This window comes from Spermophilus citellus, assembly GCF_964194105.1.
Source record: "Spermophilus citellus genome assembly, chromosome: 4".
In the NCBI taxonomy this organism is placed as follows: domain Eukaryota; kingdom Metazoa; phylum Chordata; class Mammalia; order Rodentia; family Sciuridae; genus Spermophilus; species Spermophilus citellus.
This window is the reverse complement of record NC_138185.1, coordinates 222,325,836-222,336,917: the sequence shown is the minus strand read 5'-3', so window position 1 is coordinate 222,336,917 and position 11,082 is coordinate 222,325,836. Positions and strand designations below refer to the sequence as shown.

Genomic DNA, 11,082 nt, shown 5'->3' with positions numbered 1-11,082 from the left:
CAGAAAATGTCCTGACTCAGTGCTGAGGAAATAGGTTCCCACCCTGGGAGGCTGGGGGCCTTAGGACAGCACAAGCTCTCCACAGCCTCCCCCTTCTGGCCTCCATTCTCCCTGGGTGGAGCTCCCTCCCTGACCTGACCACTGTCCTGGTTGGCTGTGGCCATGAATGTGAGCCACCTACACAGAATGCAGGGTGCATTGACCACATGGCTGGAACAGCTAATGCCATTCCTCGTAGCTGCGCTACACCTGTGGCAGGAGCAAGTGTGCAGGTGAGGGACAACGTGTGGAGTCCACAGAGCAGTGGAGCCGCAGCTGTCTTTGTCCACCTGGAGATAGCATCTATGGACAGGGCCCAGGGAGAGTGGCCCCTGATTGCTCTGTGACTGGGTGGGTCACTTCACCTCATGATGAAGCCCTAGGAGCAGGGCCCTGTGTCTGTTGACCAGGTGACTCGCACGAGGACACACCCAGTCACAGCAGAAGAGAGCTACAGGTCTGCCACACCCACATGCTGAAAACGAGTGGTTTCTTGAAGCTCTCCAAGAAAAGCGGGCATGTCTGGTAGAGCAGATGCCCAGGCTGAGTGCTGGGGTCCAGCCTGAGGTCATTGCCAAGCCTTTGCTCAGACAGATGACGGCCACTTGTCACCCAGACGTGGGTGCTGGACTTGCTTACAAGAACCAATGGGGGCTACTGTGGAACAGCTCTCCATCCAGGCGAGCTCTTCAGAGCTGGAAGTAGGCCTGCCTCTGGCCCTTGCCTACAACCTCAGACAGATGAAGCCGTCCTGGGGCTACACTGTGGGAGCCCGGGGTGGGGTTGGGGGGGTATCCTTCTTCCAGGCCCACAGTGGGAGGTGCTGCAGTGGGCTTGCACTGGGGGGGCAGCCTTCACCCCCACCCCATGTGAAGTTTCAAGTTCAGCTTGGACTTTGTTAGGCATCCCCACTTCGGAAAACCAGCTCTTGCCCTATTGCATGGCACCAGCCCTTGCTCCCAGATCCTTCGTTTTCTCACAAAAGAGGGAGCCAGCCGGGCGCAGCAGTGCACACCTGCAATCCCAACAGCTCGGGAGGCTGGATTGGAGAATCATGAGTTCACAGCCAGCCTCAGCAATTTAGCAAGGCCCTAAGCAACTTAGCAAGACCTGGTCTCAAAGTACAAAAAGGGCTGGGGATGCAGCTCCATGTTTGAGCACCCTGGGTTCAATCCCTGGTACCAAAAAAAAAAAGGAGGGAGCTGGCCCTCTTCACTGGAGTTGTGAGAAAGTGAATTCCGGCTCCTTCCTGCAAAGCCACTTCCCAGAGACAGCCATGGGGCCTGGGCTGGGCCAGCTGGATCCTCCTCCCTGCCCCTGGCCACTTGTCTAGCATGATCACCAAACAAGGCCCTGGGCCCTGAATTTGGGCACTATAAAACAGTAAAGAGGAAACCCTAATGAATCTAGGGGGGAAACGCCAGTTCCCAAAGGCTGCTGATGGAAGATGAAGGAAGGATGTCTATCCTTAGTAAAAATGTCCTCTACACAGAGACCTCTTGAAGCATCCGAGTCTCTGGGCACAGTGTAAGTGCCAGCAGGCCTTCAGAGGATGGAGGAGGTGCCATAGCTGAGACCCTCAAGTCCTGTCTCGCTCGTGGTCTCCGACCCCCTTGGAAGGGGGCTGTCGTCCTGATCTGTCTTCATGCTGCAGGAGTCTGGCAGGGCTTCATCCCTTCCACGCCCCTGAGCACCTGTGCACCAGGCCCTGAATCTAAACAGAGTTTTCAGGCAGCTCACAGGCTGGCAGGTAGAAGAGAAGAAAAACAAGACCACCAAACCCCCAAGGGAGCAGAGCAAGAGACACCCAAAACACCAAAGCCTGCTGGTGGTGAGGCAGGGAGAGCTTCCTGGAGGAGGCAGGGCCCGAGGTGTGGAGTGAGGCCGAGGAGCAGGAGGGCCTTCCTGGCAAGGACACGATGTGTAAGGGCAGCGCCCCCTGGCCAACCAGAACAACTGCCCTCCTGACAGGAGCAGCCCAAAAAGGGGTCCACCCTTGTTCTGGGAGTGAGAAAGTCTCCTTTAGCCATAACCCTGTGCCTTTCAGTCCCAAGACCCAGTCAAAGCCCGTGTCAGCCAATCTCCAGAGGGCAGCTGTGGCACTGGCCCAAGGGCCTGCAACAGGACTTGGGCTCTTCACGTGGGCCTGCTAAAAGCATCATTAAGCTTCCATTTTGCATCTGTCTCCTTTGCTCTGAGTCAGTCCCTTCTATTCCAGGAAGAAGGTCTCATCAGTCCTGGGATGGGCGGAGGCCCCTCCCCCACACCCAGGAAACACCAACTTTTGTCCAGGGTAATGGCCAAGGTGCCACCGACCGATCCTGAGATAACCATGGGCAGACCACAGCCCATCAGGACCAGCTGTGCAGACCCCAGCCTTGCCCTAAGTCCCCTTTCTAAAACCTCAGAGTCATTGTCAGCGCCTAGAAGACAGGGCTGCAGGCCTGGGTGCCTTGTCATCCCCGAGGAGCTGCTCTGACAAAGCTCACCCCGTGCTTCCCACCACTGCTTGTTCTGGGTGTTTCTGGGGTGAGTGAGCCCCCCTGAATCAAGCCTCTGGCTGAGACTCCAGAAACAGCTTCACATTTGACCTGCCAGCCCTCCTGGTCCCAGGGCTCCTTGGAAGCCACATGGTGCAGGGAGAGGGTGGGCTGGGCCTCAGAAGGTGGCCCACCCGCCCCTGCTTCCCCACTGAGTGCCTAGATCCCCCCCACACACCCCTGAGCTATCTGCTGACCAGGGGAGGCCGCTGGGATTACCAGTGTCCTGCCCCTCCTACAGCCCCCTCCGAGGTGGCTCACAGCCAGGCAGCCGTGAGGAACTGTCCCCCTTCCACTCAGCAGTTGAGTTTGGGGTGGGGTGAGCAGGGTCCCCACTGCCCAAAAAGTCATGGGAGTGGATCTGGCCTGATCGTGGGGCTAGGGCTCCGTGTGCCACCTGCACAGTGGGACACAATGCCCTCTAGAGCACCAGGGTGAAGGCTAAGCAGGAGCAGGGAGCAGGCCACAGACCACAGAGCAACACGACAGGCAGCTCAGGAATGCTTTATTGACAGCAGCTCCTGGTGAGTCTTTGGGTCCTCCCATGGTGGACAGTGTCCATGGCAGAGGTGATGACTACACCCCACGCCCAGCTCCCCAGCTGGGCAAGGCTGGCAGCCTTATGCCCTGGCCAGTCAAACCCCAGGTAGGTGCATTGTCCTGGCCATGCCCGCCTGGGCAGCCTGGGGCAGGGAAGGAGCCAGGCTTGAGATCAGACAGCCGGGCCTCACTGCCTGTGGCAGGGGTGCCAGTGAAGCTGCCTCAGAGGGGACAGCTGTGGGGACCAGGGGAGCTGGTGGGAGAGGGCAGAGGGTGGCCATGCGGGGCTGTTCTGAGGAGCTGAGTGGTGGCAGAGGCAACAGGAGAAGGAGAACCACTGACCAAAAGGCAGATGACCCATGTGACCCAGGCCCTCGCCCAAGGGGCTGCTCTTCTCGGGCTCACCAGCCCCTCGACCCAATCTTGTTCTGGGCAGCAGGCAGCCAAGCCCAGGCCTTGGCCCAATTGCTGCAGATTGGTCCCCAGCTGTCCTGGGTGACGGCCCCATGGGGTCCCACCCCCCCACTACTCCCTTTGCCTCCTCCAGCTATCACAGCATCTGGCAGCTGCTGGGCGGCTATGTGAGCAGGCCTCTGGTGAGCCTCAGCACGGCCTCATAGGTGACAAAGACCGCCATGTTGACCGGGAAGGCCCGGCAGCAGTTGACAGCCAGGCCCCTGAAGAGCACCCTCAGCCCCTCCTCCCGCACACTGGTCACCACACAGTGCAGGAGACCCCGGTATCGACGGTGGCCCTGCCCATCTGCCTGCAGGCGTGACTTGATCACGTCCATGGGGGTGGCCACAGCCCAGGCCAGGACTCCTGCACAGCCTCCAGCCACCAGCACACCCAGAACATCTGCAGGAGAAATGACATGTGGCCTGATTGGGGCCCCACCCCAGTGAAGCCCGCCAACTCCTATAGCCCTGTCCTCATTTCGCAAGGGAGAAACTGATGCTTCAGACAGGGAATTTGACTTGCTCAATGTCACACAGTGACTTGGTGACAGAGCAGGTCTGTCCTCCCATGCTGGGAAGCCCAGCGCCTGGGTTCAAGTTCCCATTCTGGTACCAGTGCTCAGTCCGCACAGGCCAGGGCCTCCTCCCATGGCCTCCTCTCATGACCTCCGTTTCTGCGGGGCTGAACTCCCTGCACACAGGCCCCTCTACTGCTCACCTGGCTGGCTGTGGCCCGCAGGGGTGAGCCACTCACAGAGGACAGCATAGGAGAGGAAGTAGGTGGCGAAGGAGTGGCCTTCCCGGAGAAGCAGCGCCGAGCTGCCCTTGTAGAGGCCCTGAAGTCCCTCCTCACGGGCCACTGTGGTCAGGCAGTGCAGTGGCCCACGGTATTTGGGTCCAGGCACTGGACACACAGGAGAAGAGGCCGAGGGCCCCGAGGCTGAGGGCCGCCGCTCCTGCACCTGCGTCTGCGTCTGCAGGCGGACCTTGGCCACCTCAGTGGGCGATGTCAGGAACACCTGGGGCAGGAAGGAGGCAGGTGGGAGGCACCCGCAGCCCTCCCACACCCCTGCTGGTGCTTCCTGGGGCAGCACACTGGCTCTCCACCCCGTCCTCACTTCATGGGGTCTGCCCTCACCCAGCCTGGCTCTGCCCACCTAAAGAAATGGACCACTCGGATCCTCAGCCTCCCCAAGGGCCTCCCTGCACTCCACTCACACGGACGAGGCCTGAGGCGCATCCCGAGAGCGTGACGTCGGCCTTGGCAGGCTTGGCTTCCACGCTGCCGTAGCGGAACTTGCAGATGTGCTCCAGGCAGTGGTGGTAGGTGCCAAAAGACACAGAGGAGACCAGGGACACCGTGCACACAGGCAGCGAGAGGCCCCGGTAGAAGCCCCGCACCTGGTGGACAGGGCCCGAGTCAGGCCAGGGGAGGGGCTGCCCAGAGGTGTGCTGAGGCTGGTCCCTGCCCTCCAGCCCTTAGTCACTCTCCCCACCTCAGGCCTCAGTTGCCTCCACCTTAAAATGAGGGTCACGAGTGCTCAATTTGAGAGGCTGTGGTGAGGGATTAAAGAGAGGCCAGGGCTGGACCCAGGGTCACCAGTTGATGGCGAGGACATAAGAAGCCATTCTGTCACTGCTGTTTCTTCATGAGTTAACCCTGGTTGCGCCAAGCCCCAAGTTCGTTTTGGTAAGTGCCCCCAGTCCTTCCTCTGGACAAGGTCCTGAGCCCTGAAGTAACCAGCCCACACTGTCCAGCACTTCCTCAAGGGGCGCTTGCCTTGGAAGAGAAAAACGTGCAACACTCGGATGCCTCCCCTGACCTTTGGAACCCCAGTGCCCCTCGACCCTTTCCTGGAGGTAAGAACCCTGTTCTGAGCCCCTCTGTGTGCCAGATACCCAGGCTCTAGCCCTCAAAGAAATCATGAGATCAGCACAACTGTTCCCATTTGAAGTGAGGGTAGCATAGGTCCACAGTGGGAATGAGCATCCCCAGGCCTGAGGCCTGAGACCCATATAGCCCCTGCCCATCCCTGGCCCCAGACCTACCCGCTCTTGGCGATATATGTCCCGGATGCAATGCCAGATGCCTGTGTACTTTGGCTCTGTCTGGATCCTGACCTGGGGGAGATGTGGACTTCAGGAAGGGGTGGTTCCAGGTCTAGGGCAAGGTCAGCAGGACCTGGGGAAGGGGCAGAGTCACCCCTTGATTGTCACAGGCATGCTGGGGTGTGGGCAGAGAGGTATGGTAAGCCCTGAGACACAGGGGTGAGAAAGCTGACATAGACCATTCTAGAAAGGTGTTCTGGCCATGGATGTGGTGTAGGAGACATTGAGTGTGGTCCAAATAGGGCCTCGGGGCGAGGCGGGGCCCTGCCATTGCCGAACCTTCACTGTGTCCAGGGGGTAGCCCACAGCAACACCACAGACACCTGCAAGGAAGCCAGAGGACAGTGAGGTTGGGGGACAACCAGGAAGCCACATGGGCCTATCTCACAGGAATAGGGCTGAGCCGACGCCAGCTGGGAACAGACCCCTCAGCTGCCTTCCTAACTCCAGGCCTCACTGATCCGAGAGCACCCCTTGTCTTACAGATGGGGAAGCTGAGGCTCAGAGCACCTTCCTCCAGGCTTTCCCCGTAATATCCCTGACTCCTCCTGTAGCCCTGCCCTGGGGGGACTTCAGCTCTGAGCCAGGCAAACTTGCCCTTGGCCATCCGTCTAAGGAGGGCTTTCCTGGGGGCCGAGGAGGGCCCCTGGCCTGAGCCAAGGCTGAGAGGTGCCCAGGCTCACTTGAGGCTTGCAAGAGGGCTGGGGCTGCCTGGACTATGAAGGGTCTGGGCAGAGGGGCCTGCTCTGGTTAGGCCTGGCCCCCGTTGGGCCCTGCAGTGAGCACCTGTGGCCCTGGGAGGTGGGGCCTGGTGCTTTCCCCAGTCTCTCCCTGGTCACTTTTGCTTCCTGGCCACAGGGCGAGCAGTCTGCTGCACACGTAAAACCCTTCATCGCCACCTCCACCTCCACCAGAAAACCCTGGATCCATCCGATCGTGGACGGAACCTCCAACATAAGCCTTTTCTCCTCATGTGGTCCTTAACTGAAGTGCTTTGTCACAGTGAGGAAGGGCAACCGACACAAGCCCACACCACGCAGGGAAGCCTCAGGCGCGAGGCCCAGGCTTTGGACCAGCCACAGGCCCGGTGCTGTCATCCCCTCCTGAGACGGGGCCTAGACCTAGAGCCCTAGCACTGCCACAGGGAAGCCAGACCCTGGGGAGCTCACTCTGAGGGTGGTGGTGAAAAGGCACACAGTGGCTGTGCTGTACCTCCTGTGTGTCCCGTACTCAGGAGTTGGCGGGATCAGGGAGTGAGGTCAAGGGAAGGACCGGCTGACTCAGCGGCTCGGGTAGCATTACCCTCCTGGACCCGCACAGACACTTCACCAAGCTCCTGCTCATCCATCAAAGCCCTGCCACAGCGCCATCTCCCTTCCAGAGCTTCCCTGACCGCCATCCTCGGGGCTGCCTCTGAGCCTAGGACATGTTGATCTGAGCCCTAATCACTTGCTGCTTGTGCCCCATGGGCCAGCTCCTCCCCAGAACTAAGTCCTCCCAGGACAAGGCCAGTCCATATCCCTGTGACCTGGGGCTCAGCAGGGAGCAAGCCCTTCATCCAGGCTTCCTGGCAGGCTATGGAGGGAGGATGTCAGCCCAGGAGCCCTCCCTGGCTGTGTGGCCTCTGTGAGGCCCTCCTCCAAACCTCCTCCCAGTACTGACACTCAAGGAGATGACCAGCCTTGGGCTGGCACAGTAGGACCTCAGAAAAGCCCCTGAAGGGACCAGGACCCTGACCCCTCCACACACTGTCCCCAGAAGCAGAGGGCTGCCAAAATATTTCACAAGACAAGCAAGACCAAGGCCACCTCACTGCAAACAGCCCTGCAGGCCCAGGGCCTGGGGAGTCTTTCGCAAGCACCCACCCCCTCCCCAGGAGGGAAAGGAGCAGGACCCCGCGGAGAGCAGAGCAGAGCAGGCCAGGGAGGCCGTGGCAGCCACCCTGCGGCGCCCTCAGGCTCTGGCCCGGACCTCCATCCACAGCCTCCCGCCTCTTCCCAGGCTCATCATGCCTCATACAAGGACTCCCAGCTCCCTCTGGCCCTGACAGTGATCGTCGCCTCCCTCTGTCCCTCCCACGGTCCCCAGCCTGCCCTCAGCATCCTGAGTCCCCTCTCCCAATCAGTGCAGACACCCTGACAAGTCCTCCCCACAGCCCGCCCAGAGCACCCACCGTCTGGGCCCAGCTTCCCCAGCACCCAGAAACAGCAGCCCCCAGAATGCCCAGCGTCCCGGTATGGTACCTCCGATGGCTCCAGCAACAAAATCCATGGACAACCTGGGAGGTGGGGAAGGCCCTGGTCCAACTGCCTGATCTGTGCCACCACCACGGTGGCCTCAGCAGCTCCCAGCGTGCTTCTGGCAGATATTAAATACCTGTGGTGGGGGCAGAGGACAGGAAGCAGAAGCTTGCTAGGAAGCAGCGGTCAATGCCCACACCCACGCACCCGGCGGATGGACTCCCTCCTGCCCCACCCCCAAGGACCTAGTCCCAGTGCCCTTGGGACCTAGGTGTCAGAAAGTGTGTGAGAGGTCACCGGAGGAGTCACGCCCCCAGAGACAGAACCACTGTCCCCACCGCCCCCGGGTCACATCCAGAGTCTTCCTAGAGGCCTGAGATGGGGCCATGGTGGCTCTGGCCACTCCAAGCCCAAACTCGGGTCATTGCTGTGTCCTCTGGGCCTCCCTAACTCCCCTGGGTTTGCTTCGGACTCCTGCCATGGAACCCGCAAACTCCCTCACCTATTCATTCAACAAACAGTTTCTGACACCACCCTCCGGCTGACCCCTTGGCCAGCCGTCTGTTTGTGGGCAAGTGGTCAGTGCTAGCTGCCATGGCAGAGGGCAGAGGGCATAAGACCAGTCCTGTTGTCCATCCTGTCCCAGAGGGACATGCAGCTCAGGAGAGTCGAGGCTGCCACAGGCAAAAACCTTGGCCCTGTCCTCTAGGAGTCCTCTGGCAGGGAGGAAAGGCATGGGGTGTCCACCCCAAGAGAGCCCCCTGGGTACAGCACCACCCACCCCCACAGGTTTCAGCCTTCGGCTCCCTCCAGTCTCTCCCCAGATCCAGGGCCAGGCCTGCCCCACCGGGCCCGGTTTCCCACTCATCGCAGCAGCTGTGAAAGCGCTAACCCTCACACCTGCACCTGTGTGGCTTACCTCCCAGCCCCGGGGGGAGGCAGGGCAGCGCCACAACACCCATTTTACAGAGGGAGCCACTGAGGCCCAGAAGGGGTTTGCCCAAGCAAGACAGTGCTGGACTCGACTCCCAGTGCTCTCACAACCACATGCCCTGCTGACCAGGGCCAGCACAGGGAAGCTTGCCTCTTGGCCACCACCTGGGCCCCTGCAGGGGCTCAGCACAGGCCCCATGTGACCAGACGGGGGGACACTGAGGCTCAGGGAAGCCGTGCACTGGCCAGGGTCACATGGGGGCCTCAGACCAGAAAACTGGTGGGGGGGGGCACAGGTGTTGACTTCTGGGGCCCAGCAGCTCTGGTTGGTTGACCTGAGGGCGGGGCAGCAGGGGCAGGAAGCCACGTGTCCCCTGGTCTCCTGTCCTCTCACAGGCTGGCCTTGAACAGGCTGCATGCTGATGATGGCTGACCCCCTGGTCGGCTGTTTGTGGGCAAGTGGGCAGTGCTAGCTGCCTCGGCGGAGGGCAGAGGGCAGCAGTGGCCCATCCAAGACCAGTCCTGTTATCCATCCTGTCCACAGGGAGATGAAGCTGCCCACATTCAAATACCAGCTCTGGGGCTTGGCTTTGAGACTTGGGATAAGTCCTTCAGCCTCTGTCTGCCTCCACTTCTGCAGCCACAAAATGCAGATAGCACCTGCCTCATGTCTGTGACCACTCAGGGCACGTTCCAGACATGTCCCCATGGACAGTCAGCCAAGTGCTGAGGGCTGCATTAAACGCAGCTTAGGGCCTAGAAGGAAGGAGGTGAAGGATGTGCTCTAGGTAGGCAGATAGAGCTGGGTCTCAGGTTCCACTGTGCATACTACACTCAAGAAGCCACTGCCGTGGACGAGGGAGTTTGAAGCAGGTCATATACTTAAAGGGTCAAGGACTACCTAGTCCCACATTTCCAGTGCACTAAGGGCCACCCACCCCTGGCACTGGAGTGGCCCTGGATGCCTTTCTCCTCTGCCCCACAGTTAGAGTTACTTCACATTCAGATCCACTTACCACCCTCAGTCTGCACTGCCCTGGCTGCAGTGGTGTCTCTGGACCCTGGCCCACTTGCCTACGCCCTCTGCTCCTGAAACCAGCATTACCTGCCATGTGCCACGAGTCTGTGACCCCCTCAGGGCCCTGGGACACAGCAGTACCTCACACAGGCCCTGCCCTGGCAGGTCTGCTGTGTGGGAAGGGAGATAGAGCAGCAGATAAACAAGTAGAATCCAGAGTCTGCCAGGTTCCAGGGAGGGTCAGGCAAGGTTAGGGCAGCCCCAGCCGGTGACACTGGAGACAAGCAAGGCTCCTGGTCTCTGCGGCCAAGTTCCACCTGCCCTTTGCCTCTTGAACAAATGCACAAACTTTACCCCTGCTCCAAAACCATGGCACCTCCACGTTGAACCGCTGTGCGCCGCTCATCACTTCCTGCCAGCTATGTGCTGTGGCAGGCTGGGCAGTGCTGGGTCTGGCTCCACAGCACCCAGCACAGGGCAACCTGGGAGGCTGAGGGGATACATGTGGGGGAAAGTGGGTCGGTGGAGGGACAGACAGACAGGTGAAAGAACAGAGGAGGGGAAGATGGACCGATGGACGGGTGAACAAACAGAGGAGTTAAAAGGAGGGGAGGAGAGAGGGAAGAGAAGCAATGGGGCAAAGTCTTTTTTTTTTAATATTTATTTATTTTTAGTTCTCGACGGACACAACATCTTTGTATGTGGTGCTGAGGATCGAACCCGGGCCGCACGAATGCCAGGCGAGCACGCTACCGCTTGAGCCACATCCCTAGCCCGGGGCAAAGTCTTAATGAAGGCCAGCTCTAGGTGGTGGGCAATGGACTGTTGTAGCCCATGATAAAAAGTAGCAAAAGGGCTGGACAGGTGTGTAGTGGCCCGTGACTGTAATCCCAGCTTCTAAGGATGCTGAGGCAGGAGGATCTCAATTTCGAGACCAGCCTTAGCAACTTAGCTAGACTCTGTCTTAAAACAAATAACAAGGGCTGGGGAAGCAGCTCAGTGGTGGAGCACGTGCAATGCATGCACAAGGCCCTGGGGTTCAATCTCCAGTACTGCAGTCAGAGGAGGCAGCCAGAGGCCTTCCCCAGAGGAGCTGTGTGTTGGGGGCGTCCCCTCAGCCTAGATTTGACTGGGGATTTGCCTCTCCCAGCTGTGTGACCTTGGATCAGATGCACAACCTCTCCAAGGTTTGATTTCCCAACAGA

General features: G+C 59.8%; 1 protein-coding gene across 3 annotated transcripts; it reads right to left on the bottom strand.

Moving 5' to 3' along the window:
- Positions 1-3,317: 3,317 nt before the first annotated feature.
- On the bottom strand, positions 3,318-10,173 carry SLC25A47 (solute carrier family 25 member 47). Of its 3 annotated transcripts, none has more exons than XM_081292038.1 (7): positions 9,965-10,152; positions 7,930-8,062; positions 5,966-6,009; positions 5,627-5,698; positions 4,796-4,978; positions 4,296-4,596; positions 3,318-3,977 (listed from the first exon to the last, which is right to left on the bottom strand). In XM_081292038.1, the coding sequence occupies exons 2-7, from the start codon at positions 7,955-7,957 to the stop codon at positions 3,697-3,699; spliced, it is 909 nt and encodes a 302-aa protein (XP_081148164.1). In that variant the 5' UTR covers positions 7,958-8,062; positions 9,965-10,152; the 3' UTR covers positions 3,318-3,696. The 3 variants fall into 3 exon arrangements, with proteins under 3 accessions (XP_081148164.1, XP_081148163.1, XP_081148165.1); XM_081292037.1 differs by having other exon boundaries at positions 9,876-10,151; XM_081292039.1 differs by lacking the exon at positions 7,930-8,062 and having other exon boundaries at positions 9,965-10,173.
- Between the last annotated feature and the right edge of the window lie 909 nt (positions 10,174-11,082).